Source organism: Salvelinus sp. IW2-2015, linkage group LG21 (genome assembly GCF_002910315.2).
Source record: "Salvelinus sp. IW2-2015 linkage group LG21, ASM291031v2, whole genome shotgun sequence".
Lineage (NCBI taxonomy): Eukaryota > Metazoa > Chordata > Actinopteri > Salmoniformes > Salmonidae > Salvelinus > Salvelinus sp. IW2-2015.
The window spans coordinates 5,409,115-5,437,085 of NC_036861.1; the positions used below are offsets into that span (position 1 = coordinate 5,409,115).

Genomic DNA, 27,971 nt, shown 5'->3' on the forward strand with positions numbered 1-27,971 from the left:
GCTCACATATTAGTTTCGAGAGAGTTCCAAGGTGTTCGTGTTGTATAAGGGAGCACGAGTCCTGTCAGCTGGTGTAAGAATGTCATCGCATACAAACGTGTCTGACCCACTTTCTGGGCACACTTTGATCTGATAGATAATTAATAGTGATAGAGAGGTGGAAAGGAGGTGTTGCGTGCTCATGCTAGCACTTGTTGAGAAAAAAATTCGGCGTCTTCGCTCTCTCTCTCATCCACCAACCGGGTGCACAGTGTATGCAGCTCCTGTCTTATTGCACCGAAGACCATTTGCCACACCAAGAATAAGAATCGTTGTTTCCACACTTCTCGTTAAAGCGCTAATAAATTTGGGGAGGGTAGAGGGTGGCAAAATCGAGTCTTTTTAATGGAGTCAACTCCATACATGTGTAATCGTTTCACTTTCCGACACTCTCAGACGATGTAGAGCTTGTTATGACAAAAAAGCTCTATTTTTGGTTCTCACTCAGCCCATGTAACTTGTCCTATGGTCGCAAGATTTCTTCTCACCTGCTCGAATCCCCAGATGTCGAGATAGACGTTTTCAGTTGGCACGGGCATTGCAAACTGCATGGCTCTGAGAAAGTGGAGGACGAGGGGAACGTGCGTTTTGGGGAGTGTTCAGCTTGCAGGATTTTTATCTAGACGGCGTGGTGTTTTGCTCTGAGATATCGCGCTTCTTTATCTTGAGACTGTGGTCACTCGTTACAATTATTCAACTCAGTGTTCATATGACCCATAGTCGCATTTTCACCTGCCAAAGTGATTAGGATTTCTTTCGAAAGTCGTGACCCCCTTCAACTTTCGACGCTATTTGAGGAGAAGTCATTGACTAACGGGCTCTTCCAAGCGCCTGAAACGCACTCTATGTCAAATTGGACAGCATCAACGTGATAGAGGTGATTGACCGTCATCTTGAACTTCTTCATTTTCTAATAATTGGCGCCAGAGTTGTTAGCTAATGTCTTTCCTTCTTAGTACAAAACACATGCTACTAGTTGAAGTCTATACTGGCTTTCAACACAATATGTGTCCAAAAGCTTTGTTGCAGTCTCATACGCAACTTTTATCTATCCTATCGTTGATACACAGTCTCTCTAGAGTCGTTTAGAGGGCTTGTGGCGAGGTTGAAATCTGTCTTGGGACTTGTAGTTGTGAAGTGTTGTGAGATAGTGTAGCTTCCTATCTAACTAGGGATGAATGAGGTATTTCAAACATAAGGGGGCATAGTCTTTTAACCAGTAGGTTCACCACTCTTTTTTACAGAGTAGAAGATTAACCGACGGTGAGGTTCTATGTCATAAAGTACACACTACACAGCTCTTGGCGAGTTGCGCATGGCCGGAAAGAACCTATTTATACACATGTGGGGATGAAAGTAGGACTTATTGAACAAAGTACTCTATGCTTGCAAAAATTGCAATATAAGTTTATTATATTTACTGAACTATGACAATAGATTTGTAACATGGAATTTTTGTTTTAGATTCCGTCTCTCACAGTTGAAGTGTACCTATGATAAAAATGACAGACTCTACATGCTTTGTAAGTAGGAAACCTGCAAAATCGGCAGTGTATCAAATACTTGTTCTCCCCACTGTATTTCTGGAGAGATAAAAAAAAAAATTAGAAGTTCAAACTGTTTGGGAATGGACCTGGAAGTATGCCATTACTTTGCAGGCTATCTCTGCAGTAGATTGCAACTCCTCCCTTTGGCAATTCTTATCTTGAGGGAAAATTTATAGTTGGGTATGGAAATCTCAGAATTTTTGGTGGCCTTCCTAAGCCAGGATTCGGACACGGCAAGGACATCAGGGTTGGCAGAGTGTGCTAAAGCGGTGAGTAAGGCAAACTTAGGGAGGAGGCTTCTGATGTTGACATGCATGAAACCAAGGCTTTTTCGATCACAGAAGTCAACAAATGAGGGTGCCTGGGGACATGCAGGGCCTGGGTTTACCTCCACATCACCCGAGGAACAGAGGAGGAGTAGGATGAGGGTGTGGCTAAAGGCTATCAATACTGGTCGCCTAGAGCGTTGGGGCCAAAAAATAAAAGGAGCAGATTTCTGGGTGTGGTAGAATAGATTCAGGGCATAATGTGCAGACAGGGGTATGGTGGGGTGCGGGTACAGCGGAGGTAGGCCCAGGCACCGGGTGATGATAAGAGAGATTGTATCTCTGGACATGCTGGTTATAATGAGTGAGGTCACCGCATGTATGGGAGGTTGGACAAAGGAGGTGTCAGAGGTATGAAGAGTGGAACTAGGGGCTCCATTGTAAACTAAAACAATGATAACTAACCTGAACAACAGTATACAGGCATATTGACAATTGAGAGAGACATACAGTGAGGCATAAAGTAATCGCAGGTATTGATTGGGAGAGCTAGCTAAGACAACAGGTGAGACAACAGCAGCTAATCAGCTAATCAGCTAACACAACGACAGCAGGTAAATGGCGATGACTATGCAGAGAGGTATCGGATTAACTACACCCAGAGCCTGAGTTCGCGGCTGGGGCCGACAGATAAAAAAAGAAAAAAAGAATTATAAACAGAATGGAGTACCGTGATTAATGGACAGTCCAGCAGGCATCAGCTATGTAGCCAAGTGATCATAGTGTCCAGGGTGCAGCAGTAGATGGAACAGGGAAGCCGCGGAGTAGTCGCCACACAGCGTTTAAAGTTAGTAGCCCGGGGCTACAGTCTGCTCTGACGGAGGCCGGTTGAAGGCACAGCGGGTGGAGTATTCGTCGGCAGACCAGTCGTGGTGGTGCTGAGGGGCGCCGTGTCGACAGAGGATCCAAGCCAGAAGGCGAAAGAGGTATTGTAGAATTTAGTTTGCTAGCCGGGAGATGCGCCTGGCTCACGGCTAACTGGTGCTAGCTTCGTGACAGGGGCGTTAGCCACTAGCTAGCTGTGAAGATCAGAAGTAGTGGTCCGGGGAATACGGCAGAAAACAGGAAACCGGCGTTGTAGTGGAGAGACAGTCCAATACTGGTAGATTGGCGAGTATTATCCAGGCTAAAAAATGTTATTATCCAGGCTAAAAACAGGGCTGGTATCTGTGCAGAAGGTAAAAGCCGCTAGCATTGGCTAACAATGCCTAAATAGCTTGTAGCTAATTAGCTTGTTAGCTTCTGGTGGTTCTAGAATGTGTTCTAAAATTAAAAATAATAGCGATTCCGTATCACATTCGGTGAGGCAGGTTACCGGAAGGTATAATGTAATTAAAATGGAAAAGAGTGAAAATAAAATTGAAATATATACAAAAAAGAAGAAAAATACAAAGTACACGAGAGGACGAACAAAAACACGTCTTCACTGCTACGCCATCTTGGTTTTGAAATTCAACTCAACTGAAAATTATGTTCAAGACCAAACCAAGGGTTCTTGTAGTAAGAGAAACTAAAAACCCTCTTTAGTGTAATCAGGAACTATTCTGAGAAATAAAATAAAAAATAATAATTTAAATAAAAGGGTCCCTACTATTTTAAGTGCATATGAAAACTGATCATAAAATAATTGAATAAAAAATGTTTTACATATATACGTTCCTAAGATCTTTTTTTGGAAATAAGTATTAATAACTAAATGGAACAATAACCGTGTAAAGTCAGAGCAGACCTGTATGCCCTTTAAAACAGTATCTTAGTAAACTGTATACATAAAATAAATACAGCTTTCAATCTTCTTCGTAAGTTTGTAAACAAAATAGGTATTCTGGTCATACAAGAACAACTATAAATTGAAGTACCTGGAGTATTCCTGAAAATAGTCACTGATGCTTGTTTGGTAAACAACATAAGGAAAATGAGAATACCATGCCTGAAACCCTCACCTGTTCCTTCTGGTGAGATTTAGGGAGAGATATGGATTTCTGAACCTCACCGCAGGAAGCGGCGCAGGTCCTAATCCAGGCACTTGTCATCTCCCGTCTGGATTACTGCAACTCGCTGTTGGCTGGCTCCCTGCCTGGCCATTAAACCCCTACAACTCATCCAGAACGCCGCAGCCCGTCTGGTGTTCAACTTTCCCAAGTTCTCTCACGTCACCCCGCTCCTCCGCTCTCTCCACTGGCTTCCAGTTGAAGCTCGCATCCGTTACAAGACCATGGTGCTTGCCTACGGAGCTGTGAGGGAACGGCACCTCCGTACCTTCAGGCTCTGATCAGGCCCTACACCCAAACAAGGGCACTGCGTTCATCCACCCTGGCCTGCTCGCCTCCCTACCTCTGAGGACGTACAGTTCCCGCTCAGCCCAGTCAAAACTGTTCGCTGCTCTGGCACCCCAATGGTGGAACAAACTCCCTCACGACGCCAGGTCAGCGGAGTCAATCACCACCTTCCGAGACACCTGAAACCCCACCTCTTTAAGGAATACCTAGGATAGGATAAAGTAATCCTTCTAACCCCCCCCTTAAAAGATTAGATGCACTATTGTAAAGTGTTGTCCACTGGATATCATAAGGTGAATGCACCAATTTGTAAGTCGCTCTGGATAAGAGCGTCTGCTAAATGACTTAAATGTAAATGTAAATGTAAATGAACCGTTGATGAAGCCTCATCCTCCGACGAAGTAAGCAACCTTTCCCTCATTTCGTGCTATCTTGATCGTTGGCCACAACTTGTTCCTTCTTCTATGTCCTCCGGGCTGAGATGCTCAGCGAAACGCATACCATGGCTCTGAAGGAAGGCGTCCTTCCTAGCAGCTTTCCAGACAGCATCCCTGTAGAATCTGGCAGTGAAGAGGATGATGATACCCCTTGGTCTTGAATCGTTTTGCTTCTTGCCGAGGCGATGCACAACGTCGAGTGGCATCACCAACTTTTCTTCTCTGCAGGCATTACTTCTTGGCAGATGTGGATGGCCTCTCCTCGCACATCTTCATTCTCCACCTCTGGCAAGCCGTAGCGTCTCAGGTCCATCTTCTTGTGTTTTGTTCCAGATCAGTGAGACGTCAAAGGTAGACATTGTTATTCTTTTCCACATTTTCCACACTTCTTTCAACTTTGCCACTCTCGTTTTCACATCCTTGATTTCACCACATGCAAACTCCAGTCTTTTTCAAGCCTTCGATAACCATGGTGTTCGCGCCAACCATTTTCTCAATGGCGTCAGACCTGAGTGATGAGTAAGGAGAGGGTAGCCACGATGTCAGAGTTCATGTTGGGTTTTTTGGAGGGTGGAGGTTTGCACGGAGTAACCGGTAAAGAGGGAATTCGTCATCTTCAACAGCATTCGAAAGCATGATATTATCCATAGGGCAAGCGTAGAATGGCAGTTGTCTATACGCACGTTTCTCTCTTGTTGATTAGCAATAGAACGGCTAACTTCTTCCTTTCTTTCTTGTCACGACTTTGCAAAAGTTGCGAAATAAATGTTCCAATTATTATTCCAGTAACAGGAAAGGTCTTATATCTTGAACAAATAAAAATAGTAATGACTGTAAACTTAATTTTTTTTCACAATCTTTCTGAAGTTTGGTACGGAGCTCGGTAAAAAAGCGTCTGTTCAAGCCGCCATTCTTCATTTTTTAGGGTGTTTAGAAAATAAAATACAAGTTTTAAAAAATGTGGGTGTTTTTTACTCACATTTTGTCTCTCCCACGACGTTATGAACAATTATGCTAATTATGTGATGACGTCATTTAGCGACTTCTAGCGACTTTTAGAACAGCCAATAGCTACTTTCCTTACTGAGGAGTTGGCAACACTGCATGCTCTTACTCCTCAGTTTGCTCAGAGCGTGATGAGGAGAGTTAGGTGTTACGTATGCTCCGGTCTTTTGAATGCACATGTTCACAAATTCACAAGAAAAGACAGCAAAAGTTATATCGTCACTGATTTAGTGTTGCATTACTGTTTATAGGAATATATATTCATGTGTATGGGGATAATGTTCGAGGTCAACTTTGCAAGGCTAGCTCAACTATCGTTAGCTTTGTGGCGGAGAGGGTCTATTTCAGGTGCAGACAGTGAGTTTTAAAAAAAAATCTCATGGGTTTTCTGCACTGTCTTTTGTCTTTCATCAGGCAAATATACACTGCTCAAAAAATAAAGGGAACACTAAAATAACACATCCTAGATCTGAATGAATGAACATTCTTATTAAATATTTTTTCTTTACATAATTGAATTGCTGACAAAAAAATCACACAAAATTATCAATGGAAATCAAATTTATCAACCCATGGAGGTCTGGATTTGGAGTCACACTCAAAATTAAAGTGGAAAACACACTACAGGCTGATCCAACTTTGATGTAATGTCCTTAAAACAAGTCAAAATGAGGCTCAGTAGTGTATGTGGCCTCCACGTTGTTATGACCTCCCTACAACGCCTGGGCATGCTCCTGATGAGGTGGCGGATGGTCTCCTGAGGAATCTCCTCCCAGACCTGGACTAAAGCATCCGCTAACTCCTGGACAGTCTGTTGGTGCAACGTGGGTTGGTGGATGGAGCGAGATATGATGTCCCAGATGTGCTCAATTGGATTCAGGTCTGGGGAACGGGCGGGCCAGTCCATAGCATCAATGCCTTCCTCTTGCAGGAACTGCTGACACACCCAGCCACATGAGGTCTAGCATTGTCTTGCATTAGGAGGAACCCAGGGCCAACCGCCACCAGCATATGGTCTCACAAGGGGTCTGAGGATCTCATCTCGTACCTAATGGCAGTCAGGCTACCTCTGGCGAGCCCATGGAGGGCTGTGCGGTCCCCCAAAGAAATGCCACCCCACACCATGACGACCCACCCCAAACCGGTCATGCTGGAGGATGTTGCAGGCAGCAGAATGTTCTCCACGGCGTCCAGACTGTCACGTCTGTCACATGTGCTCAGTGTGAACCTGCTTTCATCTGCGAAGAGCACAGGGGCGCAGTGGCGAATTTGCCAATCTTGGTGTTCTCTGGCAAATGCCAAACGTCCTGCACGGTGTTGGGCTGTAAGCACAACCCCCACCTGTGGACGTCGGGCCCTCATACCACCCTCATGGAGTCTGTTTCTGACCGTTTGAGCAGACACATGCACATTTGTGGCCTGCTGAAGGTCATTTTGCAGGGCTTCTGGCAGTGCTTCCTCCTGCTCCTTCTTGCACCAAAGGCGGAGGTAGCGGTCCTGCTGCTGGTTGTTGCCCTCCTACGGCCTCCTCCACGTCTCCTGATTGTACTGGCCTGTCTCCTGGTAGCGCCTCCATGCTCTGGACACTACGCTGACAGACACAGCAAACCTTCTTGCCACAGCTCGCGTTGATGTGCCATCCTGGATGAGCTTGCACTACCTGAGCCACTTGTGTGGGTTGTAGACTCCGTCTCATGCTACCACTAGAGTGAAACACACCAGCATTCAAAAGTGACCAAAACATCAGCCAGGAAGCATAGGAACTGAGAAGTGGTCTGTGGTCACCACCTGCAGAACCACTCCTTTATTGGGGGTGTCTTGCTAATTGCCTATAATTTCCACCTGTTGTCTATTCCATTTGCACAACAGCATGTGAAATTTATTGTCAATCAGTGTTGCTTCCTAAGTGGACAGTTTGATTTCACAGAAGTGTGATTGACTTGGAGTTACATTGTGTTGTTTAAGTGTTCCCTTTATTTTTTTGAGCAGTGTACTTGTATGGAGTCCAGACTGCAGCAGTAACCTTTGCCTTGTGTTTGTATCCATTCCATGCAGGTATGTTGTGAAATGTAACGATTTTGTATTTCATGTTCAATATGCCTAGTTAGCTGTCGTTCATTTTGTTACTTGCCCGGGCATGTCAAAAAATGGCGTTGTTGCTCCATTGGTATGCTTCAGGTATAATGGTACAATAGTACACTCTATGAAATATTTTGCACTTATTAGCAAATTATTGGTGTACAACATTTAGAAAATGTAATGAGTCTTGAAAATATGAACATGTACATTTTGTACAATGTATTTTTTGTTTATACTCTTACTACGGCGTTTGCTCAGAGCGTGATGAGGAGAGGCAAATATACTTGTATGGATTCCAGACTGCAGCAGTATTTTTGTATTTGTATCCATTCCATGCAGTACTTAAAAGAAAGACAACTGGCTGAATTGTGTCAAGTGGCTTATCTTACACCTACACCTTACCAGAACACAACGCAGAAATGTACCGGTGCAGACCCGGTTACACTAGCATATTTTCAGATGAGAGTTGCGAAGATGCGCTTCGTTGTGCAGTCTGGAATCCAAAACAGCTTCTATCTAAAGGCCATCAGACTGTTAAACAGCCACCACTAACATTTAGTGGCTGCTGCCAACATACCGACTCAACTCTAGCCACTTTAATAATGGGAATTGATGGAAATGTATGTAAAAATGTATCACTAGCCACTTTAAACAATGCCACTTAATATAATGTTTACATACCCTACATTACTCATCTCATATGTATATGTATATACTGTACTCTATATCATCTACTGCATCTTGCCATCTTTATGTAATACATGTATCACTAGCCACTTTAATCTATGCCACTTTATGTTTATATACCCTACATTACTCATCTCAAATGTATATACTGTACTCTATACCATCTACTGCATCTTGCCTATGCCGTTCTGTACCATCACTCATTCATATATCTTTATGTACATATTCTTTATCCCTTTACACTTGTGTGTGTATAAGGTAGTAGTTGTGGAATTGTTAGGTTAGATTACTCGTTGGTTATTACTGCATTGTCGGAACTAGAAGCACAAGCATTTTGCTACACTCGCATTAACATCTGCTAACCATGTGTATGTGACAAATAAAATTTGATTTCATTTGATTTGTGCCCTGAATGCTATTGAAAATGGGCAGGGCATTAAGATAGATGCCCATGCTTTTAATGTACCACCCAAAACCCTGAGGCGCCACCAAGACAAGTAGGCAAAAACCCCAGGCCACAGCCATTTGGGTGGGTTACCAGTCTTCACTAGCTCTTTCAAATGTGACCTTGTGAGTCATATCCCAAAAATGTAAACAGCCCTTTTTGGACTTACATCATGTGATGTGAAAACTTGCCTTTGACCTAGTGGAGAGGATGGGAATCCAAAACACATTCAATAAAGAAAGGCAGTTGGCAAGCATAGACTGGTTTTACAGTTTTATGAAGCTCCCAGGGTAGCTGGGAAAATGCCCCAAAAAATGTATTTGATTAAATAACATCTGTTGACTGTGGCCATTTATTTACCTTTATAGTTTGTTACCCTAAGCATCGCCATCATCCACCTTTGCTATTTTGTGTCAGCAATTAGACATTGATCTTGGGGGGGGGGTGGCATCTTACCCCATTTTACCCTGTGATTGCTAGTTAGACTATTGCAAAACTGGACAAATGATCCACTTACCACTATTGTCACTATGAATGGTAGATAGAGGGCAGGATAGACAGACTGGTATTAGTGCTGAGTGATTAGTGCTTTCTAAGGTCGTTGTGGTGTCTGTTAAATTATTCAAAAATAGTCATGTTTTTTTATTACAAATTATACATATTTTTACATTAAATGCACTATGCATTATGTGCGTTAAATGCTGTAACACAGAATAAAACAATAGAAGTCCCATGATGGTAGTGTCTGCCCATTACTACTGAAGTCACAAGTTTACATACACTTAGGTTGGAGTCATTAAAACTCGTTTTTCAACCACTCCACAAATTTCTTGTTAACAAACTATAGTTTTGGCAAGTCGGTTAAGACATCTACTTTGTGCATGACACAAGTAATCTTTACAACAATTGTTTACAAACAGATTATTTCACTTATAATTCACTGTATCACAATTCCAGTGGGTCAGAAGTTTACATTACTGTGCCTTTAAACAGCTTGGAAAATTCCAGAAAATTATGTCAAGGCTTTAGAAGCTTCTGATAGGCTAATTGACATAATTTGAGTCAATTGGAGGTATACCTGTGGATGTATTTCAAGGCCTACCTTCAAACTCAGTGCGTCTTTGCTTGACATCATGGGAAAATCAAAAGAAATCAGCCAAGACCTCAGAAAAGAATGTGTAGACCTCCACAAGTCTGGTTCATCCTTGGGAACAATTTCCAAATGCCTGAAGGTACCACGTTCATCTGTACAAACAATAGTACACAAGTATAAACACCATGGGACCACGCAGCCGTGATACCGCTCAGGAACGAGACGCGTTCTGTCTCCTAGAGATGAACGTACTTTGGTGCAAAAATTGCAAATCAATCCCAGAACAACAGCAAAGGACCTTGTGAAGATGCTGGAGGAAACGGGTACAAAATGATCTATATCCACAGTAAAAGGAGTCCTATATCGACATAATCTGAAAGGCCGCTCAGCAAGGAAGAAGCCACTGCTCCAAAACCGCCATAAAAAAAAACCCACTACGGTTTGCAACTGCACAAAGATCGTACTTTTTGGAGAAATGTCCTCTGGTCTGATGAAACAAAAATAGAACTGTTTGGCCATATTGACCACTGGTATGTTTGGAGGAAAAAGGGGGAGGCTTGCAATCCGAAGAACACCATCCCAACCGTGAAGCACGGGTTTGACAGCATCATGTTATGGGGGTGCTTTGCTGCAGGAGGGACTGGTGCACTTCACAAAATAGATGGCATCATGAGGCAGGAAAATTATTTGGATATAATGAAGCAACATCTCAAGACATCAGTCAGGAAGTTAAAGCTTGGTCGCAAATGGGTCTTCCAAATGGACAATGACCCTAAGCATACTTCCAAAGTTGTGGCAAAATGGCTTAAGAACAACAAAGTCAAGGTATTGGAGTGGCAATCAATCGTATAGAACATTTGTGGGCAGAACTGAAAAAGCGTGTGCGAGCAAGGAGGCCTACAAACCTGACTCGGTTACACCAGCTCTGTCAGGAGGAATGGGCCAGAATTCACCCAATTTATTGTGGGAAGCTTGTGGAAGGCTACCCGAAATGTTTGACCCAAGTTAAACAATTTAAAGACAATGCTACCAAATACTAATTGAGTGTATGTAAACTTCTGACCCACTGGGAATGTGATGAAAGAAATAAAAGCTGAAAAAAATCATTCTCTCTACTGTTAATCTGACGTTTCACATTCTTAAAATAAAGTGGTGATCCTAACTGACCTAAAACAGGGAATTGTTACTAGGATTAAATGTCAGGAATTGTGAAAAACTGAGTTTAAATGTATTTGGCTAAGGTGTATGTAAACTTCCGACTTCAACTGTATTAATTAACATGACTTTAAATATTTGTTTTATTTTATTACTTTATTATTTCATTACAAGTCATCTCATCTCTGTAGAGCTGCTGCCAATGTTGTCTGACATAATCACTATTTAAGTAGTGATTTCAAAGTAAATAAGGCATTATTTTATGACTGCTGAACACCAACTATCAGTCACTTAGTTCATGCATGTCTAAATCATGTCTAATCAATTGATTTTACCACAGGTGTTCTCCAATCAACTTGTAGAAGCATCTCAGAATGGTCAATGGAAAAAGGTTGCACCTGATCTCAATTTCGAGTCTCATAGCAAAGGGTCTGAATACTTATGTAAATGAGGTATTTCAGTTTTTTAAATTTGTATACATTTGCAAACATATCTAAAACACTGTTTTCGCTTTGTCATTATGGGGTATTGTGTGTAGATTGATGAAGCAATTTTGTTATGTAATCAATTTTAGAATAAGGCTGTAACATAACAACAACAAAAAAGTCAAGGGGTCTGAATACTTTTCGAATGCACTGTACCACAGACAGAAGTGGTAACCCTGACACGTCACAGGGGCTGTACAGCAGAAGCATCCGTTTAGAACATATGTTGGTGAGAGGAAGTCTAATCGCGGGTAGTGTGAGTAGATGGAACTCGGTGAAACTGGGCAGACATTCTAACCAGTTAGAGGGCAGGATAGACAGACTGGTATACTACAGACAGAAGTGGTAACCCAGACACGTCACAAGCATCCGTTTATAACGTTTTCTCATGACCAAATATGGCAGTGACAGGAAGTCCAGTCAAATATCTTTGGGTAGACACTCCCAAAAGCAGATCAAAACATTGGACAATGCTGCTGTTGTGCAAGAGAGGGGGGAGGGCCTCCAGAAATCAAAACACACACATTTACTGGAAACAGTGCTAATGACGCCATCCTTCACCACTCCTCTCCTCTTATAAACCCTCCACCTCACCTCACAAAATAAACGTCTCTTTGGGTCTCTCTTTCTCGTTTGCACTAGAAGCTTTGATACTTTTTTTAACACGAGGCTAAATAAGTAGCTATATTCGCTTGCCATGGATCAACCACCACCGTACCAGCCAGAGTTTGTCCCAATGAAAGGAAATAAGTACATGCGTCTAGAAGACCCTCACGGAGCACCCAAGTTCCAACATACCGTCGTCTTGGGACAGCCACAGCCCGTTGTACCTCAGCCCAGGGATCACATTATCTGGTCACTTTGCAGCCTCGTGTACGGCAACCCATTCTGTCTCGGAATGTTAGCGGTGTATTTCTCCATAAAGGTGAGTTGGATTTCTCCTTATATAGCTTTTTATAGCAATGTCTGGTGTTGGTGCTTGTATTGTATGGATTTTGAAGTTGAGCAAGTTGTTATATAGGCGACCAACTTTGAACTATGGAAGGAAGACAGCATAACAATTATCTACATTTGCGTTTCGCTCTCTTGTTATCACACTGTTATAAAAATGTGTAGCCTATACTTCATCTATAGGCTCTATAGATCTTTACCCCAAAATAAGTGTTTTAATAAGGAGTATTAAACCACTAAGAGGGTAATACATTACTGAGATTATCCCATTAGTGTGAAATGTCATGTGTGCATGTTGTTAACTAATATGCATCGCTACATAAACACAATCAGCAACACATGAATGATTCTATTATATAAATTATTCTACATTTTGTCTTCCAGTCCAGGGATAGGAAGATGGTTGGAGACTTGGAGGGAGCAAGAAAACACGGGAACACTGCACGCTGCTTTAATACTGTGACCCTGACCCTGGCAATCCTCGGGCTGCTCTTCCTCTTCATCACCTATGGTATCATCATCTACCAAGTTGCACACTGAGTAGTCCCAGTCTTTGCTTTTGTAAAAAGTGTTCATTTGGAGTCTTTCCAGATGACACACCTTTAGGATTGTGTCCTGATACATTTCTCTTACACACACACACACACTTCTTTAGTTTTGTGTTTTAGAGATGCAAGATGATTCTGTTTAAGTTGTATTCAAATGTATTTTTTATCAATAAATGTAAATGTTTTGTAAATGCATTCCATTTGAGTCTTTATAGCTGTTAATGGTTGTTAACGTTCCTGTTTAACTCATCTCATAGACATACACTCACTTAATGGGACATGGCTTGTCTTTCTACTTTGTTGTCGCTCTCCAACAATGTTTAAGGTTGCTAAAATTACTTGTGCTTGTGTGATATAAACATGTAAAAATTAGAGTATGTTGAACAACTTAATCAACCCCAAAAGGGAACGGAATTAGGTATTTTTGACTTATTACTCTGATACAAATTGTAAACAGATGTTGATATAAAATTGGAATTTCCAGCAATGTAAAAAGGCCTGGTCCCCAGAGACAAGCTATGTCACCCGGAATTGCTGTTTGGCTGTGTCACAGTAGTCTTGAATTGCTTCCAAGTTGGATGACCGTTCAAAAATATTTTTTCACAATCGGGGAGCTCGTTTTTGTTCGAGTTCACAGTTTTCTTAAAGGCACTGAAGTCAGAGGTCAGAGATTTCCGAGTTCCAAGTTCAGCTTCCGTGTTCCCAGTTGGTTTGAACATATTCCAAGTACAAATGACAAATATCAGGCACAAATATAAATTATACAAATGATCAGCAACCAACTTAGTGTGTCTACCGTGTCCAGATTCCATTTTCCCGCACTATATTCAAAGGACAGTATGCATTCTACTAATGGTGGAATAGGCTAAATATCTTAACACTGATGACAGTAGCTAGCTACTGCAGCTAACTAGCCATCTAACCTCTGTAGCTTGCCAGCAAGCAACGCTAAAGGGATTGTATACCGGTTGGCATAACTCTAGCTGGCTAGCATTTATGAGGCTAGCAAACACGTTCCTCACATGCCAGGAACGTATTTCTTCCAACGTTATAATGAAAACGTGCCTCTTGGTCCCAAAACACAAGTTTTCTGGAGATTTGTGGGAGGGGTGCTGATGACGTTGCCCACTGTATGCGCTTTCGGTAGCCTGATTTCATCCAGACTGAGGAGAAATCTGTACAGGTTGCATTCCTTACCACCTCCTGAAGTGGGTAGCCAGCTCTGAACACAATCAGACCACAAAGCCACTTTTGTGCATCCAGACCTGTCTTTTCAATGCAATCTTCGTATTATGATAGCAGAAGTTGCATGCAAGTGTCAAGTGTAGACATGACCAGAGACACAGGTGACAGGACTCAAGTGCCCCAGTTACTAAGGTAACCAATCGCCCTTAAAGGGGCAGCTGAACAGTTTGTCTCTGATATTTCGGTTAAAAGACTCAGGTCACAAAAAATGAAATGAAATTGAGCAACATTTATTGTTTTAGAAACATTACAAAGCATGTTGGTGTGTTTTTTATGTATGTATGGTGCCCCCAAAAAATGTGTCCGGTAAAAAATCTCAGTGGCTGGTCAAAAAAAATCAGTACATTTTTTGCCCTGGTCTCAAGATTATATACTCATTCATCAAACTTTATTTATAGAGCACATACTTACAGGGGATGCATTGAATAGCTTCCTATCATCTCTTTTCCCTCTGGAGCAATACGCTGAGAAGGTTTGATGGGTAAAAAAACACTATTCAACTCATGGTCCTGTTAAAATACTTAATTGTATCATTCCTTCTGTCCTTCTCCCTGCCTGAGCTGACAAAGTTGGATTGGTAGCTAGAGACTTTATTTATACACACTGATTACTTACTTCAAGATGGGAAGGAAGCAGTAGGGCTTGTAACAAGGCTGCATTTGAAAGAGATCACACAGGTTTCCTCTTGTCAGTATAGTTTGTAATGGAAAGCAGATGAGTAGCGCGAGATGATCCAGATTGGGGCTAAAAGGAGGATGAGACTATGGGTGAATGTTTATTTCCTAATCTTATTTGGTCTGCCGCATAATGTTTTCGACCAGAAATAGATCTGTATCAGAAAACGCCACATTAGACAGCTATGTTCCGTTTGCAGTTTGCTAAAAGGCACGAAGCTTAAAAAGGCACATCTTTCTTCTGACGCTCAATCAGGGCATGAAATGAACACCCACAACCTGCGAGTAGGTTTAGGTATTGGCGGGTAAAAAAGTAATATTTCACCAGCCATGTTGGCGGATGGTCAATTTGTAAGGCTCTACTATGCAAGCAATACATTCGTGAATAAAAAGTCAAAAGTCAAGTATGAGTACATGTGCGAGTTAGGATAAGAAAAAATGCTGCAGTAGCTGTTTTCAAAGTATTTCTCCTGTTTTGTTTCATAGCTGCTAATTGCACAAATAAATAGGAATCCTATGTCCCACCTCGCAGTAACACTGCCTGGCAGGGGAGCTATGCACACTGAGTGAAGTGCTGATAGATTCATTTTTGGAGGCGCTGCGCACAGGCGAAAGTCTACAAATAAGCTATGATCCCTTGTTGATGTCACCTTCAATCGGGTGTAGATGAAGGGGAGGAGACAGGTTAAAGAAGGATTTTTAATGCTTGAAACCATTGAGACATGGATTGTTTATGTGAGCCATTCTAAGGGTGAATGGACAAGAGCACCCTCTGATTATTCTGATTGTCCGATATCAATATGGAGAAACGAGCTTGTCTAGCATTTTAAATTGCCTTATTGCAATTAGCAATGTGTTCTATTAAAATATCAAAGTGACCTGTAATTTCGACTTCCTCCATACCCATTCAGCCTTTCTAAAGTTTCTCTTGAGTGGATTTATTTCCTCATTCCTCCAAGGAGGTTTCCGTTTAGGGATTACCTTTTTAAAATTTGATTGGTGCAACAGCATCAATGGTTACATTTAACTTGGTATACAAATAATTTACAAGATTATCAGAAGAGGAGGGTAGAATAGGCAGTGGCATATCATTTATATAACCTCTTAAATTCTTAGCTACTTCAGATGTCAGACAACGCTTTTTAACAATACTCTCTAACATATTGCATTGTGGGAGTCAATGCAGTGAAACATACACAGTATTGGTCAGACAAAGCTACATCAACAATAGAGGATATTTCCATGTTGAGTCTGTGTGTACTCACTAGGTCCAAAGTATGGCCACGGTTGTGGGGCCATTTAATTCAATAGACTCAAAAACATCATAGTATTGTTTTGATTATCTACAGTGCATTTAGAAAGTATTCATACACCTTGACTTATTCCACTTTTTTTTTTTGTGTTACAGCCTGAATTAAAAATTATTAAATATATTTTTTTCCTCACCCATCTACACACAATACCCCATAATGACAAAGTGAAAACATGTTTCTAGACAGTTTAGCAAATTTACTGGAAATAAAATACAGAAATATCTCATATACATTAATATTCATATCCCTGTATCAATACTTGTTAGAATCATCTTTGGCAGTCTTTCTGGGTAAATCTCTAAGAGCTTTGCATACCTTGATTGTACAATATTTGCCCATTATTCTTTTCAAAATTCTCCAATCTCTGTCAAATTGGTTCTTGATCATTGCTAGACAACCATTTTCAAGTCTTGCCATAGATTTTCAAGCAGATTTGAGTCAAAACTGTAACTCGGTCACTCAGGAACATTCACTGTCTTCCTGTTAAGCAACTCCAGTGTAGACTTGATCTTGTGTTTTAGGTTGTTGTCCTGCTGAAAGATGACTTCATCTCCCAGTGTCTGTTGGAAAGAGCTCCATTCCATTTATTTTTTATKCCAAAAAACACCCGTCTTTAAAGGTTACAAGAATACACATAACATGATGCAGTCACCACTATGCTTGAAAATATGAAGAGTGGTACTCAGTAATGTGTTGAAAATGTTAGTTTTTTTCAGTATTACTTTAGTGCCTTATTGCAAACAGGATTCATGTTTTGGAATATTTGAATACTGTGCAGATTTCCTTCTCTTCACTCTTTCAATTAGGTTACTATTGTGGAGTAACTACAATGTTGTTGATCCATCCTCAGTTCTATCACAGCGATTAAACTCTGTAACTGTTTTAAAGTCACCATTGGCCTCGTGGTGAAAATCACTAAGCGGTTTCCTTCCTCTCCAGCAACCGAGTTAGGAAGGACGTCTGTATCTTTGTAGTAACTGGGTTTATTGATTAACCCTGCTCAAAGGGATATTCAATGTATTTGTTATTCACTGCTCGACTGAGGGACCTTACAATGTAAATGTGTGCGTGCGGTAGATATGAGGTAGTCATTCAAAAATCATGTTAAACGCTACTATTGCACACTGAGTGAGTCTATGCAACGTATTATGTGACTTGTGAAGCAAATTATTGCTCCTGCATTTATTTAGGCTTGCCATAGCAAAGGGGTTGAATACTTATTGACTCAAGACATTTCAGCTTTGAATTTATTTGTAAAAAATAAATAAAAAATCCACTGACATTATGGGGTATTGTGTGTAGGCCAGTGACATAAAAAACATTTAATCCATTTTAAATTCCGGCTGGAAGGCACTGTATATGTAACTTGAAATCACCTGAGATCACAATTGTTATAATTTGGATGAATGATTAAAAGAAATTCTGAGAAATCAGCTAAGCAAGTAGGACACGGCTTTCGTGTCTATAAAGGGTTTCGACAAGCAGATAGTTGACATTTTAACAACACAGCATGATGTTTAAAGTAACTGAGATGACCGACAGATGTCCCCGCCATTTAGAGCATTCGAAAAATAGTAACTGTCCCTCCACCTTTTTTCCCCCCTCGTCTCAAAGAATGACAAAATCTATAGTTCGGGGGAGATGCTTCAATAAGACAAGTTTCAGTTAGAAACATACAGTTCTAGATTGTGCTCTGAAATAAGATTTATTAGAGTGATCTAACGATAAATAGTCCCATCCTTATTTTGACAGGGATGCCCTGTCTTTAAGGACCCTGCCTTGAAACAGTTAATGCAACAGGCACAATATTTCTCACATTTGTTCCAGGCTGTTTTTGCCGTCTAGATAACACCTGTGTGAAGCTAGCCACAATAAGGATTAACCACGATAGAGGAATTTGCAGTTCACCTTAAAAAACAGAAAAATGGGGGAGGTAGTGTTAATGGTGAATATAGTGAAAAGACAGGGCAAACAACAAAACACACACATAAAAAAACTGTCACATGCGCCAAATATGTGTGCGCCAAAGTGTAAACTTTACTGTGAAATGCTAACTTACAAGCCCTTATCCAACAGTGCAGTTCAAGAAGAGTTAAGAAAATATTTACAGAATAAACAAAAGTTAAAAAAATGATCATAAATTAACACAATAACGAGGCTATATACAGGGGTTACCGGTACTGAGTCAGTGTGCGGGGATACAGGTTAGTTGAGGTAATTTGTACATGTAGGTAGGGGTGTCTATGTGACTATGCATAGATTATAAACAGCGAATAGCAGCAGTGTACAAAACAAAATGGGGGGGGGGGTCAATGTAAATAATCCGGAGGCCATTTTATTAATTGTTCAGCAGTCTTATGGCTTGGGGGTAGAAGCTGTTAAGGAGCCTTTTGGTACGAGTCTTGGCGCTCCGGTACCGCTTACTGTGCAGTAGCAGAGAAAACAGTATGACTTGGTTGACTGGAGTCTCTGACAATTTTACGGGCTTTCCTCTGACACCGCCTTATTATATAGATCCTGGGATGGCAGAAAGCTTGGCCCCAGTGATGTACTGGGCCGTATGCACTACCCTCTGTAGCACCTTACGGTCAGTTACCATACCAGGCAGTGATGCAACCGGTCAGGATGCTCTCAATGGTGCAGCTGTAGAAATGTTTGAGGATCTGGGGACCCATGCCAAATCTTTTCAGTCTCCCCTCTTGGTGTGTTTGGACCATGATAGTTTGTTGGTGATGTGGACACCAACGAAATTGAAATTCTCGACCCGCTCCACTACAGCCCCGTCGATGTTAAATCGGGGCCTGCTCGGCCCGCCTTTTCCTGTAGTCCACGATCAACTCCTTTATCTTGCTCACATTGAGGCTGTCTCATCGTTGTCGATGATCAGGCCTACCACTGTTGTCGTCAGCAAACTTAATGATGGGGTTGGAGTCGTGTTTGGCCACGCAGTCGTGGGTGAACAGGGAGTACAGGAGGGGACTAAGTACACACCCCTGAGGGGCGCCAGTGTTTAGGATCAGCGTGGCAGACGTGTAACGCATTGCTGTGAATGAAGCATTTCTGAATATGAGGTCCTGTATGTGACATGTATAGTATGACGTCCTTATTTTATTTTTTAAGACTTTGAGAGTATGGAAACCCAAATCACTTTATAAGTCACAATGGCCCTGTTAACACTCAGGTTGTACAACACATTTGACAAGGTTAGTTATAACAAAAATAGAAAAAAATGATGAGTTTGCCTGCATACCCTTTTTTTTTTTTTTTACACAATCCTGTCAAATTTGTTGTAAGCTACATCAGAGCATATACAGGGCAGATTTCTGCAAAATGTTACCTTGAATAAATAAGCATTCACAATTTCAGTGTCTCCAATAGTCTATTGTATACACTAACCTTTGCTGCCCCCTCTTGGTTTGGAGTGGGACAACAGCATTACGTTCAATGAGTAGGGCAGGGGTATTCAACTCTTACCCTTCAAGGTCCAGACCCTGCTGCTTTTCTGTTCTACTTGATCATTAATTGTACACACCTGGTGTCTCAGGTCTAAATCAGTCCCTAATTAGAGGGGGACAATGAAAAGAAAGCAGTGGAACTGGCTTCGAGGTCCAGAGTTGAGTTTGAAAGGAATAGGCGATTCAAACCATGATATCCAAATGTAACAATCAAATATTAGTGTAAACAAGCAACAAATAATGCAGTGGTGTGCTGCCTCATAACTATCAAGCTTAACAACCACACAAAAAGAGTTAACCTAGCAACTGTTTGCAACATATGACACAAAAAGTTATTATATTTTTTATTTCATTTTACTGAGAAGCTAGAATCATTCACAGCAAATCCTTCTATACACAGAAACACATACTTTGTAAAGTGTGTGTGTGGGGGGGTACCCTTTCATATTTTATACAAATGCATTACAAAAGCCATGATTTACGTTTGACATCGTAAACGTATCCCACTGGGCACAGACGTCAATTCGATGTCTATTACACGCTAGTTCAATGTCATTTCATATAAATGACGTGGAAACAATGTTGATTCAAGCAGTGTGGTCCAGTGGGATGCTACTCAAAACAGTTTAAGCTGGTTTACCCAAAGGAAACACAAGACCCCTTTTAAATCAGTTGCAGATAAAGTTAAACTGCATCGGGATTAATTTGGAATGTTTATGCTATATTGGAAGTGTGAATCAAGTTTAAAATCAACACCACAATGAGCTGTTTTCACAGACATTGTTCTATATTGATGCCAAACCACACCTATAACAGTGTTAACATTCTGAGAGAAGCCACATTGCGGTATCCCCATCTGTCATTGATTGAATTTGAGTCTTGATGTCAAGCATATTGGCACAGTATTCCAATGCATCTCAGTCAAAACGCAGTGTCCATTTTAAAAACCCTCCCGTAAGAAAACAAAAATTGTTGTTAGAGTGCAGTAGAACTGCAGTATGCTGCAAATACTGCATCCAAAATAACACCGTTTCTTTTACTACAGTAATTTTGCAGTGTAACTGCAGTTAAAGTGCAGAATAACAGCAGTACACTGCAGTTATTCAGCAATTACTTCGTCCAAAATACCAGTCGACTGCAGTTACTGCACTTTTACTGCAGTTTCAAAACAATCTTTATTTGTAAGGGCTGCTGTCACTAAGGTGAATGGCCAGAGAAAAGGGAAGAAGCACCATTTTGTTTTGAAAACCAAAAAACGAAGGCACAAATCCATGCTACCATGCACACGACTAAGGTCTCTCTTGTTGGAGGGATGTTACACACAAACGTTATGTACAATGGGATACTTATGTACAGTGCATTCAAAAGTATTCAGACCCCTTGATTTTTCCCACATTGTGTTCAATTATAGCCTCATTCTAAAATTGATCAAATATTATTTTTTCGTCAATCTACACACACAATACCATGACAAAGCGAAAACAGATTTAAAAAATAAAATAAAAACAGAAATACCTTATTTACATAAGTATTCAAACCATTTGCTATGAGATTCGGCATTGAGCTCAGGTGCATCCTGTTTCCATTGATCACCCTTGAGATGTTTCTACAACTTGATTGGAGTCCACCTGTGGTAAATTCAATTGATTGGGAATTATGATTTGGGAAGGCACACACCTGTCTACTGTATATAAGATCCCACAGTTAACATTGCATGTCAGAGCAAAAACCAAGCCATGAGGTTAAAGGAATTGTTTGTAGAGCGCCAAGACAGGATTGTGTCGAGGCACAGATCTGGGGAAGGGTACCAAATAAATGTCTGCACCATTGAATGATGGCCTCCATCATTCTTAAATGGAGGAAGTTTGGAACCACCAAGACTCTTCCTAGAGCTGGCTGGTTGGTCAAACTGAGCAAATCAGGGGAGAAGGGCCTTGGTCAGGGAGGTGACCAAGAACCCGATGGTCACTCTGACAAAGCTCCAGTGTTCCTCTGTGGAGACTGGAGAACCTTCCAGAAGGAAAACCATCTCTGCAGCACTCCACCAATCAGGCCTTTATGGTAGTGGCCAGACTGAAGCCACACCTCAGTAAAAGGCACATGACTGCCCGCTTGGTGTTTGCCAAAAGGCACCTAAAGGACTCTCAGACCATGAGAAACAAGATTCTCTGGTCTGATGGAACCAAGATTGAACTGTTTGGCATGAATGCCAAGCGTCACGTCTAGAGGAAACCTGGCATCAGACTGGGGCGAAGGTTCGCCTTCCAACAGGACAACGACTCAAAACACACAGCCAAGAGAACGCAAGAGTGGCTTCAGGACATGTCTCTGAATGTCCTTGAGTGGCCCAGCCAGAGTCTGGAATTGAACCCGATCGAACATCTCTGGAGAGACCTGAAAATAGCTGTGCAGCAACGCTCCCCATCCAACCTGAGAGAGCTTGTGAGAATCTGCAGAGAAGAATTGGAGAAACTAACCCAAATACAGGTGGGCCAAGCTTGTAGTGTCATAACAAAGACACAAGGCTGTAATCGCTGCCAAAGGAGCTTCAAAAAAGTACTGAGTAAAGGGTCTGAATACTTATGTAAATGTTATTTTTACTTATTTTTTTTATAAATTTGCAAACATTTCTAAAAACATGTGTTTACTTTGTCATCATGGGGTATTGTGTTTAGATTGATAAGGGAATTTAAAAAATAAAATAAGTCTGCAACATAAAATGTGGGAAAAGCTAAGGGGTCTGAATGCACTGTACATGTGCCTTGTCTCAATGTACCGTTTTATTAATAATTTCAAATTGAAGGATATTTATACGTATTTATTTATAAAATCACTGTGACTATAATAGTCTGGAAGACAACAGCCGTATCATAACACACAATAAATAGTTTATTCGAACAGTCCTATGACCTTTGCGTTAAAGTAAAACAATAACAAAAACAACTCTGTTCAAAACACTTTTCAATCCACTGCCTCAATGGAGGTTCAGGGTTAGGACAGAGACTGTATGTGTCCCCTCTCGTCTCATACACCAGTGGTGTCCCCATAGTCCTTGTTCCAGCGCACATACAGGTCCAGCGTTTGTGGTCCGACACTCCTCTTGATCTTCTTCAGTGACTCCACGAAATCAGGGAACCTGATATTCCTCACCTGCACAAAAGGCACAGAACACTCCAGTGACGAAGAGTGCAACAACAGCAGAGTGGTTCATTCATTCACAGCAAACATAAGAAAACCGAATGAAACTGTGAGGGAACACCTGAACCTGTCCAATGAGAAGCGCTCGTTTTCATTTTCTGTAGAAAAAACGTTTTGCAACCATTAAGAGATATTAAAAAATGTAACCTTTATTTTACCAGGCCGTCAATTAGGAACAAATTCTTATTTACAACGATGGCCTGGCAAGAGGCAAAAGGCCTCCTGTGGGGGAGGGTGCAGGGATAAAAAAAAAGTAAGACAAGATGGACAACACAAGACACTTAGTTGGGACGATATATAAACAGGCAAGGTTTTTCATTAAAAGTATATATTTAACTTTGTGAATGATGCACATTGTGAATGCTGCAAATAATTGAGCATGCCTGTTGCAATGGAACCAATAGAGGTCCTGCAGGGGCCTCACCACCGCCGCAGCAAGTTGAAGGAGGAAGGGGCCAACTTGAAGGACGAAGGAATGAGTCTGAAGAAGGACGGGACTAGGATACATTATGTCAGAGGAACTATGTCAGACTCACTGTGCTGAGGCATCTAGAGGCTCAGAAAGAGTCATAGCCGCTGGAAGATTTTAGGGGGAAGATATCTGTGCTACAGACAGCTATATTGGTCCACCAATACAGGACTAGTAAAGGCCCAGTGCACTACTTTTGTGACAAATGTATATTTTTTAAGTCGTTTAAAAATAAATAAATAAAAGTGATCTTCAGATTTTTCAGGGGGTGCTGCAACACCCTCAGCACCCCTACTCCTTGTGGCTATGGAAAGAATCAGAGAATCCTGGAATAATCATTTGACCTTTTACAGGTGACAGAGACTTGAGGATTTTTTGCTTAAATTCTGTTAATTTCTTTCTCAAATTCCATTTTCTCTGTTTAGTTTTTACAGGTTTCGGATTTTCCTGTTTCTTCCTTCAGGTTTTCGCTCTCATAATCCTACTTTTATTTGAAGAAAAACAACAAAATTGGATGTACTAAAAGTCCACAACAATGCTTAAACCACATCAGATCATTTTTTTATTCATTTTTGGGTGTAAATACCAGGGTTGGGATAAATTACATAAATTCAATTCTAATTAAATTCTCTCTCCCAGTAAATTCAATTATAATTCCAGTCGTCTGAATTCCAATGTTAGGTAAATTCCAAGAATCCAATTCCCTATGCAATATTATCCTCAACAATTCCACAAATTCCAATTTGAATTCAATTCCTGGAATGATTATACTGGAATTATAATAATATAGGTTGAAATGATTAAAACAAATCCTACAGTCCATGTCGTATACTACGTGCATTAACTTCATTAACTGGGAAATGTAAAAATATAGAATTCCAATTCAATTCATTTTCAAAGATTAAACAACACAGAGCCGCCGACATGGGCCCCCGCCGCTCACGAAACCAATGGTCACTCTGACAGAGCTCCAGAGTTCCTCTGTGGAGATGGGAGAACCTTCCAGAAGGACAAGCATCTCTGCACTCCACCAATCAGGCCTTTATGGTAGAGTGGCCAGACGGAAGCCACTCCTCAGTAAAAGGCACATGACAGCCAGCTTGGAGTTTGCCAAAAGACACCTAAAGGACTCTTAGACAGTGAGATACAAGATTCTCTGGTCTGATGAAACCAAGATTGAACTCGTTGGCCTGAATGCCAAGCATCACGTCTGGAAGAAACCTGGCACCATCGCTACGGTGAAGCATGGTGGTGGCAGCATGTTTTTCAGCAGCAGGGACTGGGAGACTAGCCAGAGCCTGAACTTGAACCCAATCGAACATCTCTGGAGAGACCTGAAAATAGCTGTGCAGCAACGCTCCCCATCCAACCTGACAGAGCTTGAGAGGATCTGCAGAGAAGAACGGGAGAAACAAAATACAGGTATGCCAAGCTTGTAGCGTCATACCCAAGAAGACTCAAGGCTGCAATCGTTGTCAAAGGTGCTTCAACAAGGTACTGAGTAAAGGGTCTGAATACTTATGTAAATTTCCATCAATCAGTTGATGTCATCATTAGCATCATTGCTAACGGCTACACAAAGTAGACAGAAGCGCACACACAGACCGGGGCATTCCCGTGTTGCCTTAGAAAGTTGAGGGAAAATACAAATCACTGATGCATTTTGTTCTTGGACAAATTAATATATTTTCAATAGATTGAATTCCTACCAAGTTCAATACAGTTTTGAATATGGTTGAATTCCGTTTTAAAATGTACGGATTCCGTGATAACGGCCCCATTCTCCGCCTCACAGATTTTATAGGGCCCTAGATATGTGCGTGTTTGAGGAAAATGAAGTCCTTTGCAAAAACAATTAGGTGAAATGTGGCTATAGGAACAGTAGAGTTTGTGGCTAAATGGATAATAATTTAGGTGGAATGAGAACATCTCTACTAGACCAGGAAAAGTGGCATTCTGCTTATTAAAAAAACAAGTAATATCTCCAAGGCATTCGTAGTCGATCACCAAATATTTCTGTAAAAAAAAAAACAATGATAAAAACATTGCGTTCCTATTAATACTTTTTTCAGTTTAGCGCCGTTGGCGGTCGGTGGACTTGATTCAACAGCCTTAGCACCGGGAAGGCAAAGTGTTCCCATTTTGAACCATTTCATGGTTTTGAACCACCCTATCGGCACAGTTTCCTGGAGCCATAAGCTGTAAAAAAGAAGCCTCGGCAAAGTTGACAGTGATATTTCAAAACTTTTAAAACCATGACAAGAATTGACTCAATGGATACAGTATAGAGCTGCTGTTTTTAAGTTAATGTGTAAGTTGTTATTCAGCATTTTGTTCAACACTTTTATAAGCCATAAAATCTGCATTATGCCTACTGCCACTCATGCTACAACCAGCACTGCAGCTGCAATGAATGAGTATAGCAAAGTGTTTCCATAACTTTGTGTTATTATTAGCGGCTTGTGTCTTTTTAATATTGAGGAATATTTCATAGGAGTAACAACATGAATTGCTGCATGAGGCAGAAATAATGCAGTGGGAAAGCGGAGGGACGGTGAGTTGGGTGAGCCAGCCTCACCGCTGCTCTCTACCTCTCCTCAGACTGACCATCAGATGCAGGCCATCAGTGCAGTAAAATAACCTAATTATAATGCTCACAAGTAATACAACAAATGATCTATTACCAGTGTGATCATATACAGTGCCTTTGGAAAGTATTCAGACCCCTTGACTTTTTCTACATTTTGTTACGTTACAGCCCTATTCTAAAATGTATTATTGTTATTGTCCTTCCTCAATCTACACACACAATATTGACGAAGCAAAAACTGTTTTTTAGACATTTCTGCTAATTTATTCAAAATAAAAAACGGAAATATTACATTTACATAAGTAGTCAGACCCTTTACTCAGTTCTTTGTTGAAGCATCTTTGGCAGCGATTACAGCCTTGAGTCTTCTTGGGTATGAAGCTACAAGCTTGCCACACTTATAGTTGGGGAGTTTATCCTATTCTTCTCTGCAAATCCTCTCAAACTCTGTCAGATTGGATGGGGAGCTTTGCTGCACAGCTATTGGCTGTGTGCTTAGGGGCGTTGTCCTGATAGACTGGGTTGAAGTTTCACCTTCTGAGGTCCTGAGCGCTCTGGAGCAGGTTTTCATTAAGGATCCCTCTGTACTTTTCTCTGTTCATATTTTCCTTGATCCTGACTAGTCTGCCAGTCCCTGCTGCTGAAAAACATAACTCACAGCACGATGCTGCCATCACCATATTTCACCTTAGGGATGGTGCCAGGTTTCCTCTAGACGTGACGCTTGGCATTCAGGCCAAAGAGTTCAAGCAGCGGTGAGGCTGCCTCTACCCCCGCTCTCCCTCCCTCCACTGAGGAAAGAGGACACTGTCTTCCAGCTGATGGCGAAACTCAAGTCACACTGCATTATTTCTGCATCATGCACCAATTAATGTTATTAATCCGGTGTTCAGATAAAGTGAAATATTACTTGATTTAAAAAAAAAGAAGAGACAAGCCGCTAATAACAACGCAAGCTTATCGAGTGATTGCAGCTGCAGTGCTGGTTGTAGCTCATTTTATAGCTTATATAAGTGTTGAACAACATGTTGACAGTGCTGAATAACAACTTAAACATGAACTTACTCATAAAAACATCAGCGTTTTGCTGTATTCGTTGAGTAATACTCATAAAAACATCAGCGTTTTGCTGTATTCGTTGAGTAATACTCATAAAANGTTGAGTAATACTCATAAAAACATCAGCGTTTTGCTGTATTCGTTGAGTAATACTCATAAAAACATCAGCGTTTTGCTGTATTCGTTGAGTAATAGAATGCGCATTATCCCTACTTCCACTCATGCTTTGGGCTCGACAATTTATAACTTTTACGTCACTACATTCCTAAAGAAAAGAAATATACTTTTTACTCCATACATTTTCCCTGACACCCAAAAGTACTCATTACATTTTTAATGCTCAGAAGGACAGGAAAATGGTGAAATTCATGCACTTATCAAGACAACATCCTTGGTCATCTCTACTGCCTCTGATCTGGCGTACTCACTAAACACACATGCTTTGTTTGTAAATTATGTCTGAGTGTTTGAGTGTGCCCCTGGCTCTCCGTTTCTTTACTTTGGTGCTGTCTGGTTTGCTTAATATAAGGAATTTGAAATTATTTATACTTTTTTATATTTTAGCAATTACATTTACATTTGACACTTAAGTACTGTTTATTTAAAACCAAATATTTTAAAAGTTTCAATCAAGTAGCATTTTACTGGGTACTTTTTCCACCACTGAGTGCTAATGCGCAGGTGTTATCGGCTCTATAAAACAGATGGCAGTGACAACGAAACGGCATATGCGAACGTGAGTAGATTACGTTGTAAACAACGGTCGGCCATCTTGGACGCTGTCTCCAGTTCAAAATGTATCCTGATGTTGACAGTAGATGAGTTATATTCATAATATAGCTAGCTAACATACATTTGGAGGAAACAATTTATAATTAACTGGCTAGCTAAC

At 41.0% G+C, this 27,971-nt stretch overlaps 2 protein-coding genes across 3 annotated transcripts in view; one reads left to right on the forward strand and one right to left on the reverse strand.

Moving 5' to 3' along the window:
- The first annotated feature begins 12,061 nt into the window (after positions 1-12,061).
- LOC111982400 (dispanin subfamily A member 2b-like) lies at positions 12,062-13,269 on the forward strand. The gene is made up of 2 exons (XM_024013969.2): positions 12,062-12,502; positions 12,913-13,269. Exons 1-2 carry the CDS (start codon positions 12,275-12,277, stop codon positions 13,066-13,068), a joined length of 384 nt encoding a protein of 127 aa, XP_023869737.1. The 5' UTR covers positions 12,062-12,274; the 3' UTR covers positions 13,069-13,269.
- A 9,071-nt stretch (positions 13,270-22,340) lies between these two features.
- The window catches only part of spast (spastin), a 34,413-nt gene continuing 28,782 nt past the window's right edge, over positions 22,341-27,971 (reverse strand). For both annotated transcript variants that reach the window (XM_024013924.2, XM_024013923.2), the window contains one exon: positions 22,341-22,913. In XM_024013924.2, coding sequence (XP_023869692.1) covers positions 22,788-22,913 — 126 coding nt within the window. In that variant the 3' untranslated portion in view covers positions 22,341-22,787. The remainder of the gene's footprint in view (positions 22,914-27,971) is intronic.

Excerpts from the sequence above, each read along its gene's own strand:
- LOC111982400 (XM_024013969.2), top strand. The coding sequence starts at position 12,275 with ATGGATCAACCACCACCGTACCAGCCAGAGTTTGTCCCAATGAAAGGA. Across the intron at positions 12,503-12,912 it reads CGGTGTATTTCTCCATAAAG|TCCAGGGATAGGAAGATGGT; the intron begins GTGAGTTGGATT and ends TTTGTCTTCCAG.